Source organism: Dromiciops gliroides, chromosome 6 (genome assembly GCF_019393635.1).
Source record: "Dromiciops gliroides isolate mDroGli1 chromosome 6, mDroGli1.pri, whole genome shotgun sequence".
Classification (NCBI taxonomy): domain Eukaryota; kingdom Metazoa; phylum Chordata; class Mammalia; order Microbiotheria; family Microbiotheriidae; genus Dromiciops; species Dromiciops gliroides.
In genome coordinates this window covers 708,559-723,243 of record NC_057866.1, presented here as the reverse complement: position 1 = coordinate 723,243, position 14,685 = coordinate 708,559, and the positions used below count along the sequence as shown (strand labels likewise).

General features: G+C 57.5%; 2 protein-coding genes across 4 annotated transcripts in view; one reads left to right on the top strand and one right to left on the bottom strand.

The window, feature by feature from the left end:
• Positions 1–4,993: 4,993 nt before the first annotated feature.
• On the bottom strand, positions 4,994–11,934 carry TMEM80 (transmembrane protein 80). Of its 3 annotated transcripts, none has more exons than XM_043971336.1 (5): positions 11,600–11,934; positions 7,473–7,489; positions 6,737–6,830; positions 6,557–6,649; positions 4,994–5,783 (listed from the first exon to the last, which is right to left on the bottom strand). In XM_043971336.1, the coding sequence occupies exons 1-5, from the start codon at positions 11,703–11,705 to the stop codon at positions 5,578–5,580; spliced, it is 516 nt and encodes a 171-aa protein (XP_043827271.1). In that variant the 5' UTR covers positions 11,706–11,934; the 3' UTR covers positions 4,994–5,577. The 3 variants fall into 3 exon arrangements, with proteins under 3 accessions (XP_043827271.1, XP_043827273.1, XP_043827272.1); XM_043971338.1 differs by lacking the exon at positions 11,600–11,934 and adding an exon at positions 10,232–10,322; XM_043971337.1 differs by lacking the exon at positions 11,600–11,934 and adding an exon at positions 7,904–9,837.
• The window catches only part of DEAF1 (DEAF1 transcription factor), a 54,677-nt gene continuing 50,761 nt past the window's right edge, over positions 10,770–14,685 (top strand). Inside the window, exons 1-2 of the mRNA XM_043971335.1 lie at positions 10,770–11,499; positions 12,972–13,069. Coding sequence (XP_043827270.1) covers positions 11,223–11,499; positions 12,972–13,069 — 375 coding nt within the window. The 5' untranslated portion in view covers positions 10,770–11,222. The remainder of the gene's footprint in view (positions 11,500–12,971; positions 13,070–14,685) is intronic.

Below are 14,685 nucleotides of genomic sequence, written 5' to 3'. Positions count from 1 at the left end.
AGCTAAGCCCTAGCTCCCAGGTGCCCCTGCCTGGCAGGTGCCCATCTGCTGGGGAGGCACAAGGAGGCCTTTGTGTGGGGCTGGCACTCAGCGCAGGGCCCATGGGCGCACAGTAGGCACTTAATCAATGAGGACTGACGACAGAGTGACCTCCTCACTGGGTGAGGCAGGGTGGAGGGCTCATGGCCACACTCTGCGCACTCGCTCCCATGTCCTGTAGAAAGAGGACTTCTAGAAGCTCCGAAGTGCCCCGCTTCATCGAGGGCTTCTAGAAGCCCCGCAGCTGTCCTGCTTCCCTCCCTGACCCTACAGGTCTGATGGGCGCTCAGCCCAGCATCCCTTGGGGAGGCCCACATTTTCCTAGGCTAAAGTGGAGGTTGGGCAGGTGAGGAAACTGAGGCAGCCAGAGATGGAGTGACTTGCTCGGGATCACACAGCTAGAATGTGTCTGAGGCCATATTTGAACTCGGGTCTTCTTGACTCCAAGGCCAGCACTCTATCCACTGTACTCCTTATGCACTCCAGTAGCTGAGCCGGGATTTCAGCCATGATCTTCAGACTCCCCATCTGGCTCTTTTTTCACTCACATTCCCAGCTCTGGGTGGAAGGGAAGGCAGAGAAAAGGCAGGAGAGCCCTGGGGCAAAGAGACGGGGGCCAGGGATCCAGGCACCCAGACCTTCCTTGGTGCTCTGGCCTGGGAGGACCATGCCCTCTTTGCCCTGAGGGCTTCATTCGGTGCCAGGACTGGCCCTCTTCTCCCACGCGGACTCCTGGGACCCTGCGGCTTCCCAGAGAGACACAGAGGCAGAGGCGGAGGGCCTGAGGGGCAGAGGTGATACAGGGAACCCTTCCCAGAGTGACCTTGGGACCTAAATCACAGGTTTCCTTCCTGCCTTCTCACTAAGGTAATTCAGCAGACCTACTTCCTCAGAGATACTTCCTCAAGCACCCAATCTCCTTCTCCATGACCTTTTCCTCCACCCCACCCCAGCTCCACACAGGGAGATTACATCCTCAATCCTGAGCTCTGAAATTTCCTTATCTGACCACATCTGTGGTCATGTCACCTCTCCCTCTGACTCACATCCCCATACCTGCTGTTGGAGTGCAAAAAGAGACAAAAAGTCTGCACTCAAGGAGGTTACAGTCAAATGGGGAAGACACCTCAACTGGGCCCTCACTGCTGCCAGGTAAGCTTCTGCAACTCCCTAATCAACGGACTCTCCCACCCTCCACAGCTGCAGTTCCGGACCTTCTCGTCCCTCCTCCCCCATCCTCTCAGCTGAGACCCCTGCCCCCTATGCCACCAAACACAATGTGGTCATTCGCTGAGATCTCCTATCACTTAAGGGGCCTTTGGCCACTCTCTCCTCCTTTGCCCCACCTCCCATGAGGACCAAGGCTGACCCTTCTGCCCGCTTGAGCCATCCCCTTCCATCCCTCCTCCCACAGATCACCGCCTCTCTCTGTCATTCCCCCTCACCACACCATCACCTGCTCTTCATTTCCTTCCCCTGCCTACCAACATGTAAGCATCTCCCCCATTCCCTCCCATCTCCTCCTTCTACCCTTCATGGCCAACCTCCTGCAAGGCCAGCTATGCTTGGTGTCTCTGCTTCCTCCTCTCTCTCTCTCTCTTAGCTCCCATGGTCTGGCTTCTGATCTCCTTCCACTGCAATCCTTTCCCCAAGGTTAGCACTTGGCTCTTAGCTGCTGAGCTAGCGGCCTTCTCTGTGGCATCCCTTTGGAGCCCTCTGCAGTGTCTGGCTTTCCCTTGATCCTCTCTTCTCTCTAGGGATGCTGCTGTCTCCTGGTCCTCTGCCTTACCTGTCTGGCCACTCCTCCTCTGTCCCCTTTGCTAGATATTGATTCATCTGTGTCCTGCCCTCTAACCATGGGCAACTCCAACACAGTCCTGGGCCGTCTTGCTCTTCTCCCCCTAGACCACTTCCCTTGGAGATTCAATGACCAGACATATGCTGGTGATTCCCAGATCTACCTTTTCTGCCCCAAATCTTCCTGCTGACCTCCAGTCTCACGTCCCCAACTGCCTATTGGGTATTTCAAACTCTGTCTCAAAGATATCTTCAACTCCATATGTCCAAAACTGAAGTCATTCCCTTTCTCCCCAAACCCTCCTTCCTGACTCCCCTGTCACTACCGGAGAGGGCACCTCCTGTCCTGCCAGTCTGCCAACCTAGGGATCGTCCACAACTCCTCTCTTTTACACCCCACCCCCATCGAAGTGGTTCTTGCCTGTCCTCATCTCCTCACCCCCGGACTATGGCAACAGCTGCTGGTGGCTCTCCCTGACTCAAGTCTCTCCCTACTGCAGCCCATTATCCCTTCCATTGCCCATGTGATCCTTCTAAATCCTAGTTCTCCCCTCTCACTGCCTCCCTCCCCTTAACCCCCAGGATCAAATCTCAGTTTCTCCATTTGGCTCTGAAAGCCCTTCATCTCTTCCTCCTCTGGATTCAGTCACACTGGCTTCTTTGCTCTACCTGGAGCAAGAGCCTGCTGTGGATTCTGGGCATTTCCCCCACTTGTCTTCCACATCTGCCACTCTCTCCCTCCTCCTCCTCTGCCTCCTGGCTCCTTCAGGTTCAACTCCCATTTTCTGTAAGAAGCCTTTCCCAACCCTCAGTAATCGTAGGGCCTTCCTTCCGAGATCACCCCCAATTTATCCAGTCTCTTCCTTGTTTGTATGTAGTTGCATGTCGTCTTCCCCATTAGACTGGGAGCTCCTTGAGGGCAGCCTGGCTTTTGTCTTTGTTATCCCAGTGCGTATCGCAGTGGTTGGCACATAGTAGGCATTACATGAATGCTTATCCCTTGACAGGAGGATTCCTCTGTTTTCCCCACCACCCTATTCCCACCTAGTCCCATTCAGCAGTCCCATGGCTAGAGAGGCAGAAAACCCCGAGGCAGAGTGAGGAGGAAGTGGGCAGAGCTGCCACCACAGGTGGGGTAGGGGAAGGGGCATTGGGAACTTGGAAGTTGTACCCACACACTGGAGAAGCAGAGTCTCTGGCCAGTGTTTCTATGGAAGGTGGCGGAGTCTTTGTGCTGCCCAGACCTGAGGAAGGGCCTAATTTATAAGCTACAAGGTGGCTCTGGGTCCAGAACCTCTGACCTTTGCCTTCCAGCAGCTTCTGCCCAACAGACCTGTGGCCAGCGCCATCCAACAGAGTGGGTGGATGGAAGATGGGTACCCCCAACAGTGAGGCTAGGTTCCTCTTGGGATGCTATCTTTTGGGGGGACTGCCCCAAAAGGCAAAGGGGCATTTGTCCTGTAGTCCCTCAGCAAGTGGCATTTTCTATCCCTATTCACTCTTCCCGAGAAAGGGAAGTATTTAGGCTGATTGTTTAACTTCTCAAGGGCATTCTTTTTTTGGGAGGGGCACTAGGATTCGCACTCCTGCAAGACACAGACTGTCCATCTGTCAGATCCTCAGTGCCTGGCAGACCGTGACCTCAGGGTGGCTCTTCAGTGGCTGGCTGATTGGGGGGTCTGGTGACTGAGGAAGTTGGGAGGAGGGAAGGGTCTGGTCATGTGCCTCCTACGTTTAGAAACATGGTCATGGAGGTGGGCTAACTTGGCAAGCCCATCAGGCAGCCAAGGGCTAGGGGAGGCCCGCTTTGACTCTAGGCAGGGGCGGGAAGGCTTCAGCTCTAGAAATGAACAGGGACCCAAGTGGCCTTCGGGGAGCACACGGCTCATCCTTCAGAGGCTGAGCCGGGCCTCAGCTGCTACCTGGGCTCCCACCAGATGAGACAGCCCCAGCACACCTGGAACGTCCCCTCCTCTGTGCAACGGGATTCAGAATACCAAGGGTGAAGACTGCCCAACGAGAGGCATGGCTTCTCCGTCACCTGTGGGGCTGCTGTGCCTGCCCAAATGCTTGTTGGGGTCCCGCCTGAGGAAGGGGTATAAATGGAGGAGACACTGAATGGGCACGGGGGAGATGAGTGGGGTGGCAGTAATGCCAATTTCAGAAGGAGCTGGATACACTTACTGCATGTTCTTGTCATCGATGGGCCAGGGAAAGCAGGTCACCTGAGGGGTGTCAGTTCTCCCTGATTTGCACGTGCCCAGGGGGCTGGCACCAAATTCTGTGCTGGGTGCCAAAGGACCAGAGGCAATGGGCCTGAGCAGCCCAGACTTGGGAGCAGTGACGACCACAGAGGTGTCTGCTGCCACACGAGGGCAGTTCCAGGAGACAGCTCTGGCCCCAGGGCCTGGGACGCTCCCCTGGGGAGCAGGGGGAGTAACACTGTGCATCCCAGAAAGGCCTCGTCTGGCCGAGCAGGCTGGACGCAAAGACTTTATTTGAAAACATAAAAAAGGACCAAGCTCTCTAGAATGCTTCCAGGGAGCCCCAGAGAAGGGAAAAGAAGGGGTCCTGAGCCTAGCGGCTGCCCCCTCTTCTGCCATGCTCCAGGCCTGTGGCACCGGGGGCAGGCAGCTCTGGGGGTAGAGCCCTCAGGGGGCCTGGCAGGGTCACCCAAGTCTCTCTTCTTCTGCAACACACTTCCGTCAGCCTGGCCAGGGTTGCCACACAGATTGACTGGCTGCTCTCTCCTCTCTCAGCAAGAGTTCTGACTGGCTGCTTGGGGCTCTGGGTAGAGTCCTGGGCCTGGGATCCCAAGTCTTCCACGGTCATAGGAGCCAGGGTCCACCCAGCTTCAAATCCCAGGAGTGCGGCTTTGGGCGAGCTATTCTCTTTGAGCCTCAGTTACCTCATCTGTGAAATGGACAGACTTGTCCTGCCTATCTCTTCAATGGGGCAGAGCAGATGAAAGACTGGTCTCAGAGGGGAAGGGAAGAACTCTGTAGTCAGCGCTTTTTATGGGCCAGCCACTGTGCCAAGCACTTTACAAACAGCCTGGCGTTTGATTCTCACAACCACCTTGGGAGGGAGGTGGTACTATTACCCCCATTCTACAGTTAAGGAAACTGAGGCAGGCAGCAGCTGAGTGACTTGCCCAGGGTCACACAACTAGGAAGTCTCTGAGGCTGGATTTGAACTCAGGTCCTCCTGACTCCAGGGCCGGTGCTCTATCCAATGTGGTGCCGTGTAGCTGCCTCAGGAAGACTTGGGTTCAAGTCCTTCTCTTGCTCCCTTGTCTGGGGGACCACAAGCAAGTCACCTACTTCCTCAGTGTTCTGAGGAGCTGACTATCTTAAGACGAGAAACTGCCAAGGGTTTGAGATCTGCACTGGTGGAGGGAGTTAGTTTACTGGGAGTTGCTTCCTGGGGTTGAGATGCTGAGCAAAGGCAGCGATGGATGAGAAGCTGGCAGCAATCATCGTGGCCCATTCCCCAGGCTGTGACCTTGGGCAGGCCTCAGCTTTTTCATCTGTAAAATGGGAGGTGGGCTTAGAGCCCTCCGGACCAGGGTCTCCAGGCTCCAGCTGGGAGCCATCATCCACCGAATCCAAGGCCCATGTGGGGGAACACGGGACGTGAAGATCTGAGATGCCATGACTCGTCAGACCCCAGTGTTGGCAGCCCCAGGTCTGGCTGGCATCTGACGCAGCTGCGGGAAGCCCGGGAGGCCCTTGGCTGTGGCTAGCTGGCAAAGGCAGCGATGGTCACCACCTGCAGGATGCCCTCCAGGCTGTAGAGAGTGAGCGCGATGACGTTGAGGAGGAAGTCAACCCTCAGCACATAGGTGGTCCACAGCATGAAGTAGAGAGACAGAATGGCATTGAGAAGAGTCAACAGGAGACTGCTGCCCAGCAGGGTCTCTGCTTCGGTCAAGTTGCCCTTTGTACCTGGGGGGCATGAAGGCTGTGTGAGAGAGGCCACCAGCCCCACCCTGCCCCCCAGCCTGTCCCTTGTCTACGACGCTCCCCCCCCCCGCCCCCGCTCCAGGGTTCCTGCTAAGCCCCACTGGGGAGACCCCACCTCCTCCCTCCTTCTCACACAGAGTAAGCTGGTCAGGGTGCTCACTGCTTTCTAACAGCAGCCCCACCGTGTGCATGTGCACGTGGGTGCCCTTGGTCAAGGAGAGCTTCTTACAAGAACGCCAGTGTATTCTGGTTACCTCTTTCTAAGGCAAGGAAGACTATCAAACGTCATCACGCAGGACCCCAAAGGGTGGCTCCTTGCAATGTGACAAACCATGAGCACCCCAAATTGGCCCTGTGGGATGCGGGGCAGTGGGCCCCTGCCAGGTGGGTCCAGGTGGTCCTTGTAGCCCCAGAGCGGGGCCCCAGCCCAGCATGGCCCGCTCAGCCTGCTGGTAACAGTTGAAGGCCTGGGCAGTCCGGCGTGGGGAAGGGAGCGGGGCCACCACCATGGCTCCAGAGGAGCATCTGTGACATGACTTTGCGGGGGAGACCATTGAGAGCACTTACTTCAACAAGAGTTGTCTTTCAGGTTAGGCCTCTGAATAAACTAATTAATATTTAATAACAAACAGCGGAAAGGGGAGCCTGAAAAGCCACTTGTAAACAGGCCCTGTAAGCCAAGGGCCTGAGCACACGGAGAGGCCCTGGCGTCCCCCCCTCCCGGCTCCGTCCATCTGTCCATCATAGCCTATTACCCAGGTAAAGCCGCAGGGCTTCCAGGACCCCCATGCTCCAAAGGAGAATCATATCCATGGTCCAGTAATTGGCAGGGTAGGAGAAATGGTGCGCTGCAAGGACAAGGGTAGACAAGTTAGCAGTGCAGGAGGCAGCCAGGGGGCCGGGGGGCTCATCTCCATGGGTCCCCCCCAACTTACTTTTGTAGACCATAACTAGCAGTGAGGTCAGGAAATAGAAGGGATAATAGACCCCGCTTAGGTAAAACTGCATCTGCAGAGGCACCGAGGAAAGCTGGCCAGCCCATAGTTAAGGAGCCTCTTTGGGCTGGATGAATGCCCCCCACACACACACCTCCCCCACCTATAGGAGCCCAAAGCCACCAGGGAGTGACAGGGACACTCTGGGCAGCAATCAACCACCTGGGGCAGGCAGAGGCCAGGCCAGGAGCACTTGCCCAGCTGTCCCTCTCATGAAGGAAAACCCCCCTTGGCTGCCATTAATTTTTCAGAAAGCAGATGAGACGATGTAAATAAAACGTCTCTGTCCTCATCCTTCTCCAGTCCCTCAATAACCACCAAGAACCTGCCTGAGCTTGCTCTAGTTCCTGTCTTAAGAACAGGGCCCCTGTGAACTTCACAGACCAGGGGTGGTACCTGGTTCAGCAGCACCCCTATACTGTCAGCAGGGAGTCACAGGCATCGTTCCTACCCAATTTACAGACGAAGAGACTGAGGCCCAGTGGCCTGTAGGTCTAACACTAGAGAGGGCTGACTGACAGTCCTCGCAGCCTCCCTGGGCAGGTCCAAAGATTGGGAAGTGGGGGTGGGCAGCTACTGCCCTGGTTCAGGATCCCCATGAGCTTTCAGAGATGGTGGGTCCATCAGGGGCCACTCCTGGCTGGGCAGAGGCAGAGAAGGGGGTGAGCAAGGATACAAGGAGGGAGGATCTTCCTGTAAGAAAAAACACAATCCGGTTAATCGCTGCTGGGAGCCTTTACTAGCCACCCCTGGGGCCCCAGATACTTTCTGGGGCTGAAGAGTTGGACACCAGGAGCCCCCAAATGTGGCCCAATCTCTAAGCAAAGAGAAAGCCATGTTAACTCCCAAAACTACACGTGGGAGGCAGACACACAGGATGACTGCCTGAGGGCTGGGCCCCGCGCCCCAGGCACTACTGGAGGTGGGCATCTGGGTGTGGGCTGGCCACAGGGGCAGGGGAGTACACACATCTGGCCTCCAGGCTCCTTTCCCTGTTGGCTCCTTTGAGGAACTGCCAGGGAAGGGCTTGGGATGCCAAAGACGGGCTCATTTCTTTGACAGACCCGGTGTAGTCCAATTCTCCCATTTCACACATGAAGAAACAACCTGCAGCAGAGACAGGACATGAGTCCAGACGGGGTCTCGGCTGGCAGGGCATCCAGAGACCTCTCTGGACAAAGACTCTGTCCTAACGACCAAACGACACAACATTTGGGCTGTTTGGTTTCTATGGAAAGGCTAGGAATCCACACGTGCTTGATGTCCCTGGTGTTCTGCATACATTAGATACTTCATAAATGCTTGTTTATTTATGCATTAGTTCAGCAAGATTGTGTTCCATTCCTGGTGCCCCATCTTGAACATGGCCAGGCCAGGAGCTGAGCACCTGGAATACAAAGGAGGACCAAAGAGGAGCCCATGTAATGGGGGAGACAACAAGGCATGAGAATAAAGGGTGGGGGGCTTCCCGTAGGAGGTGGGATTTTAGCTGGGATTCAAGGAGTCAGAGAGAAGGGAGAGCAGCGAGGGAGAAAGCCTGGAGCAGAGAGACGGAGGGTCTTCTTGGTGGCCCAGCCAGGAGGCCAGTGTCACCGGCTTGGGCGGGTGTGCTGGGTTCTGAAGGGCCATGTATTTGATCCTGGATGAGATGGGCTTGGTGGAATACAGAGGACGTGGTTAGACCCGGCCTGGGCAGGAACACTGGGGGCTGAATGGAGAGTGGGCTGGAGGGCAGGCAGACCCCAGGGGCTACTGCAATTGTTCAGGGATGGGGTGTTGAGGGCTGTCCCAGGCTGGGAGGAGAGAAGGGGGAGTATGGGAGAGATGCCGCAGGGGCAATGTTTATGCATGTGAAATTGACAGGCTTTGGTACCATGCTGGCTAGAGGGGCATGGGAGGAGTCTGGGGTGACCCTGAGGTTGGGAGCCCGGGGACTGGGAGGAGGGAAGGGAGGGATAGGGCAGGGATCAGGGAAAGGCTGATGTCTGAAAGAAACCTGGAGCTGAGACACCGGAGGTCAGCAGCAGGGAGAATCTTCAGCAGAGAAGTGAAAATTCAACCCTTGGGAGCTGCTGAGATCACCAAGTGAAATAATGATGGCAGTGTGTCAGGCATGAACTCTTCACAAATATTTACCCATTTGATCCTCACAACAATTTATTATTCCCATCTTATAGTTGAGAAAACTGAGGCAAATGGAGGTTAAGTGACTTGCCCAAGGTCATTCAGCTGGGAAAAATCTGAGGCTGGATTTGAACTCAAAACTTCCTGAGTTCAAGTTCCTGACACCAGGACCAGAGGGCACAGGACAGAACCCCAAAGGCCAGTATGTTTGGGGTGTGATGTGGAGGAGGATCCAGTAAAAGGGATACACCAGAGGAGTGGTCAGAGAGGGAGGAGAACCAGGAGCCCGCTGTTCAGGGCACCCCGAGATAAGAAAGAATCCATGAGAGTGACCAGGAGGCCAGAGAAGAGGCCACTGAATTTGGCAAGGAAGAGGTCACTGGTCACTCTGGAAAGGGCAGTTTTGGTGCAATGCGGAGGTCAGAAAGGGGAGGAGAGACAGGGGAGGCCTTTCCTGTAGACCCTGGCCTCCAGAAGGGGTTTAACCATTATGGGCGAGCTGAAGAAGAGGGAAGGGAAGAGACAGTGGAGGCCTTTGGGTGGACCCAGGCTTTGGGACGGGTTTAACCATCAAGGGCGAGCTCAAGAGGAGGAGGAGGGGGAAAGGAAGGGGAAATGAGAGGGAGGGGCTCTGGGGACGGGTCAGGCTCGCAGCCCTCCAGGCGGGGGGTCCTTGGGGTGTCCCTCGGGGCAGGGCCCTCCCGCCCCCATTAAGCTGGGGGGTTCCCCGAGGGCAGAGCGGCTTCCCGCTCTCCGGGCGCCCTTCACAGATGAGGAGGCCGGGTGACTCGCCCAAAGTCACGGGCAGAGAAGGGGACAGCATTCGAACCCAGAGCTCCCTAACTATGGGTTCGGGCTCCCAGATCCGCAATCGCCTCAGAGCGGGCGGGGGTCAAGTTGAAAGTCAGCGGCTGGGACGCCCTCCAGAGCCCGGCACTTACTGCGCAGGCGCCAAACCTGACTACGCCCTCGTCCCGGGAACCGGGAACATTCTACCGATGTTACTGCGCAGGCACCAAAGCCATGGGCTACGCCCTCGTCCCGGGAACCCACTGCATTCCACCGAGGTTACTGCGCAGGCGCCAAAGCCATGGGCTACGCCCTCGTCCCGGGAACCCACTGCATTCCACCGAGGTTACTGCGCAGGCGCCAAAGTGGGCGGGGTGGGGTGGTAGTAGCCGACGGGCTCTCTCGGCCGCCCAGACTAGGGATGTGAATTTAGTCCCCTGACCCGCTGCGTTCCCCCGCCTCCAGCCTGGGCTCTACGCCCTCTGACACTCTCCGCCGCCGCCGCCGCCGCCGCCGCCTCACCTCTCCGCACGGCCGCCATCTTGCCCCACTACGCCCTCCCTCTCCCTTCGGTCCTCCCCGATCCCGGCAGCCCGTGCGCCCTTCACCGGCGTCCTCGGTGGCGTATTGGCCCCGCCCCCCGAGGCGGCGGGCGCGGCCCCGTGGCCTCGCAGCCAATGGGGCGCCTCGGCTGCCGTTCGGCCATCTTCGGGCGCGCGGCCGTCGCCCTCGGACGGGCTCGGCTGGCGTCGGCAACTCTCGGTTGGACTCGGGCGCGGGCGCGCGGCCGGCCTCTCGGTGTGTCCCGGGACCGTGGCGGCACGGTGGGGGCGGCCATCTTTGTGGCACCCTGCCTGTCCGTGAGGAGGAGCCTCGGCGGCGGCGGGGGCGGCTTCGGGAGCGCTCGGGCCCGCTCGCTGGCTCGCTCCGGGCGCGCTTCGGGTCCGCTCGGGCGGTCTCGGCTCCGTCCGCCGCCTCCGGCCGCCCTTCGGGCCGCTTCGGGCGAGCTCGGCCTAGGGAGGGGGGGCGGGGAGGTGGGAGGCGGAGGGAGGAGGGCAGGGGGAGGGGCTCCGCCTGACCGACCGCCTGCCTATCAAGCAGGAGTCCCTCCCCCTGCCGCCCCCTCCTCTCTTGGCCACACCCCCGGGCCCAACTGGGCCTGGGTCCGACCCTTCTTGGGTCGAGTGACCCCGCCTGGGTTGACATCTCCCCACCTTGGTGCCCCCTTAGATCCTATTCTGCCAGACTGAGGTCCCCCTTGGGTCTGATCTCCTTTACCTCCATCCCTAAGGTCTGTGTCCTCTCCTAGCTGACCCCTCTGGCTAGGCTGAGTCTGGCTTGTGGTCAGGGTCATCTAGCTTGGCATAACTGGGCCGGGGTCTCACCCCTCTCTGCTGAGCTGGGCCGGGGTCTCACCCCCTTCTTGGCAGAGCCTCAGCCCCCTCTTCTGAGCCAGTGCTCAGCCCATCTCGCTCAGCTGACCTCGGCTCTGGGCTCCTCTCCCTTGGGTCCCATGGAGGACTCGGACTCGGCTGAGGCTGCAGCGATGGCCGCTGCAGTGGCCGCTGTAAGGGGTACTGCCAGCTCGGAAGATGAGGCCCCGGATTTGGACTCAGACTCAGACTCAGAGACAGAGACAGACACAGACACGGACCCCGACCGGGAGGCCCGCCGGATGAGGGCAGTGGCCGTAATAGAGACATCGGAGCCTGTGAGGCACATGGACATGGGTGCCAGGGAGCAGGCACTGCCTGAGCCCCCTGACCCCGAGGAGGAGGCCACCTTTGCAGGCAAGTGCTGGGCCGAGACCACACCTGGCACATACCTGGGACCCCAGGGCCCATCCCGGCACTCCCCTGGACCTGAGGCCCTCACCTGGCAGGCACATACCTGGAGCTGAGGTCCTCCCTTGGGGTCTGAGGCTAGACCACACATCCCTGGTTCCCTTGGCCTCAGGGCCCATATCAGACACACCCCTGGGGCAGAAGGACCACATGAGACAGGCTTGTTATCAGTCTGGCACAACTGCCTGGGCAAACACGGCTTCACTTCTTGGGCTTCCCATGCTGCCTTGCCCCTGGGCTCCCACTTCTGCCTGAGAGAGGTTCAGGCCTCACATCTTCCTGGACTGGGGACAGGGGCGAAGGGGCAAAGGGCTGGACCTTTTCTCCACTACTGGGAAGCCCCCTTAATCTTAGCCAGGCATGTGAGAGAGTCAGAGCGGCCCTCCCCCTGTCTCCCACCCCCTCTCTGTCGTCTCCCGCCTCCCCCTGCCCACCCCCTGCCTCCCTCGAATGCTTCCTGTTTGTACTGGTCCCCCTCAGTTTCTCCTCCCCCCTCCCCCTTGAGGGACTTCTGTGGGGGCCGCTGTCCTGCATTCTCTCCTCTTCCTGCATCGTCCTGAAGTGCTCGGAGCAGTCAGTGGTGCATGTTCCCAGCGGTAACCCAGATGCTAAAGTCTTCCATGGCTCATACTCATAGTTTTAGTGTGTGCCCTGCTGGCCCACCCCCAGGGATATCTCATCAGCCATGAAAGGGAGATAAGATTTTTGTCACTGATGGCCTTCCTCTGAAAAGCTTCTGCCCCATATGGCTTTGGTCAGTGACCTTCCAGGAGCACTGTCAGGCACTGACCCAGCTGAGGGCGGGGATTAGAAGGAAAGGGGTTTTCTGAGCAAAGAAAAGTGGGATGTCTGTCGTCGTCGGCTGTCGGACAAGTGTCCTGAGCCCCCATTGTGGCTGGGATCTTTCCTTCACAGCTAGTTGAAGTTGTGTTTCTGGTGGATGTTTTGTGGGGCTTTTCCTCTGGGCCACAGGGGTGGCTGGTTGCCAAGCTCATTGGCCTAGCCCAGAATCTGAGGCTTGTCTTCCTAGACTTGCTAGAACTAGTCTTCTGAAGTCTTGTTCTTTGGGATGCCCAAGGGACTTACAGCTGGGCAGAGCCTCAGAGGAGAGAGCTGAGGCCCAGGTAGGGGCTCTTTTAGTGGGCAATAGGAGTGGGGAGGGGACAGTGGCCCTCATCTCTCACTGACATTCACTTCTCAGGGGCCTTGGAAGCCTGGGCATGCTGGCCAGTCTGGCCTAAAGCAGGGCCTTGGTCTCAGGTGCCTTCCTTAAACTGACCCTCTTCTCTGCGAGGCCCGACAGACCGACAGTCCGTTCCATGGTTAGAGTCTCCCAAGGAGGGGTGTTTGTCATCGCTGTTGGAGTGGTTTCTTGGTTTCCTTTTGGAGCATTCAGTGGCACCTATCCTCTGTTTCAGAAGTGACCACAGTGACGGTGGCTAATGTGGAATCTTCCGCGGACAACGTCTTTACCACCTCTGTGGCCAGCGCTGCGTCTCTCTCTGGGCACGTGCTGGTAAGCGACTTTCTTAGGACTGGGAAGGACACCCTTGGAATTTGGGGGCTTAGTACCGACAGGGACCGAATCAAGGGCCGAGCCTCCAACCGGATGCCACGTGTGTGTGTTAGATGCTTGCCCTCAACGAGTGTTGTCATTCTGTGTGTGGGAGAGTAGTGGACAGTCATTCTGATTGATAGGCTAGTGAGGCCTGGGACCCAAGTCCAGTGCTTGAGCTTAATCCCAGACAGTTGTTTCCAGACTCCATGGCCACAAAACATTTTGGTGCTAGCACTGTCTTGGGGGGGGGGTTTGGCATTGCTGAGAGGGACGTCAAGGCCACAGGGCACACTGGTGTGTGTGCGGATGGGGCAGGGGCATAGGCTGGGGAAACAGGATGGGTCTAGGGAAAATTAATTATGAGCTGAGTTATAGACCGTTCTGTCTCTTCAACTTGAGCCTGATCAGAGCTGGGCACCATTTGGAGGGTGGTTAGGGGAACGTGATTAGAGCTGAGCGCTGTGTGTGTGTCTGTGGGGGGTGTGTGTGCGCGTGCGCTCAGATGAGGGGCAGACCAGAACTGGGCACCACAGCCTGGGCAGCTCCCTTAGGCCTTTGGCCTTGGCACTCAGGAAGGTGGACAGTGCTGACAGAATCTGTGAGCTGCAGGACCATGGAAAGCTAGCCCACTTACAGGGGGAAGGCCTCTTCTCTGAGTTAGAGCGATAAGTGTTTGGGTCAGCCAGCTGTCTGGCCAGAGAGCCATCCTTGTGCTCTCCTCACTGTGCGACCTTGAGCCTACTCTGGACCGCTTTGATGGGGGGAGAAAATGCGGTACATTTCCTCTATATTAGGAATGCTCCAGACTAATGAGGTCACAGGATCAGACCCAAAGGGAGAATTTTGGGAACTTTTCTGGGACGAAAAGCAAAGAAAACCCTGTAAACAATTGAGTTCTTCTCTTCAGGCCCTGTAACATGGGTGGGTTTCTGTTTCTAGCTGAGTGTAAGTCGAGTCCACCCCCAGTGACATCTGGCACTCTGGGGGTCTCTGGGGCTTCTCCCCTCTTCCTGTCCTCTCCCTTTGCTCACACAGCTTGAATGCCCCCAGGAGCTGGGCTCTGCATCCTGAGCCTGCTGAGGAGGGTTCTGGGAGGGCCTTCCAAAGGAACGGGCCCTAGTCCCTGTTAGCTGCTCACTGGCTTGTTTTCAAATCAATCAAGAAGCTTCTTACTGTGGACTAACTGTGGAATGACCAGCAAGTGTAGGAGGGAGCAGCAAATGTAGAGTGACTGGCAAGTATGGAGTGACCAGTGACCATTAAGCGTAGGAGTGTAGAAGGCTCTTGATCAGTGTTTATTGACCAACTATCTAATGGACTGAAACCATGGGATATCCAAAGCAACTTGGGAAGGGGGAAGAGTAAAGTTGAGGGCTGGGGATGCAGGCAGACCCTGGAATGGAGCCTTGAATGAGGAGGGAATGCTGCCCCTAAGGCTTGAGGCTGGTGGCTGGCATGTTGTACACAGAGAATTTAGCCTAAGGAACACAGAGTGTGTCCTCAGGGCTTTCTGGACCAAGCAGAGGGGTCTGGATCTGAACCCAGCAGTAATAGGGAGCTCCTGAAATTGCTTG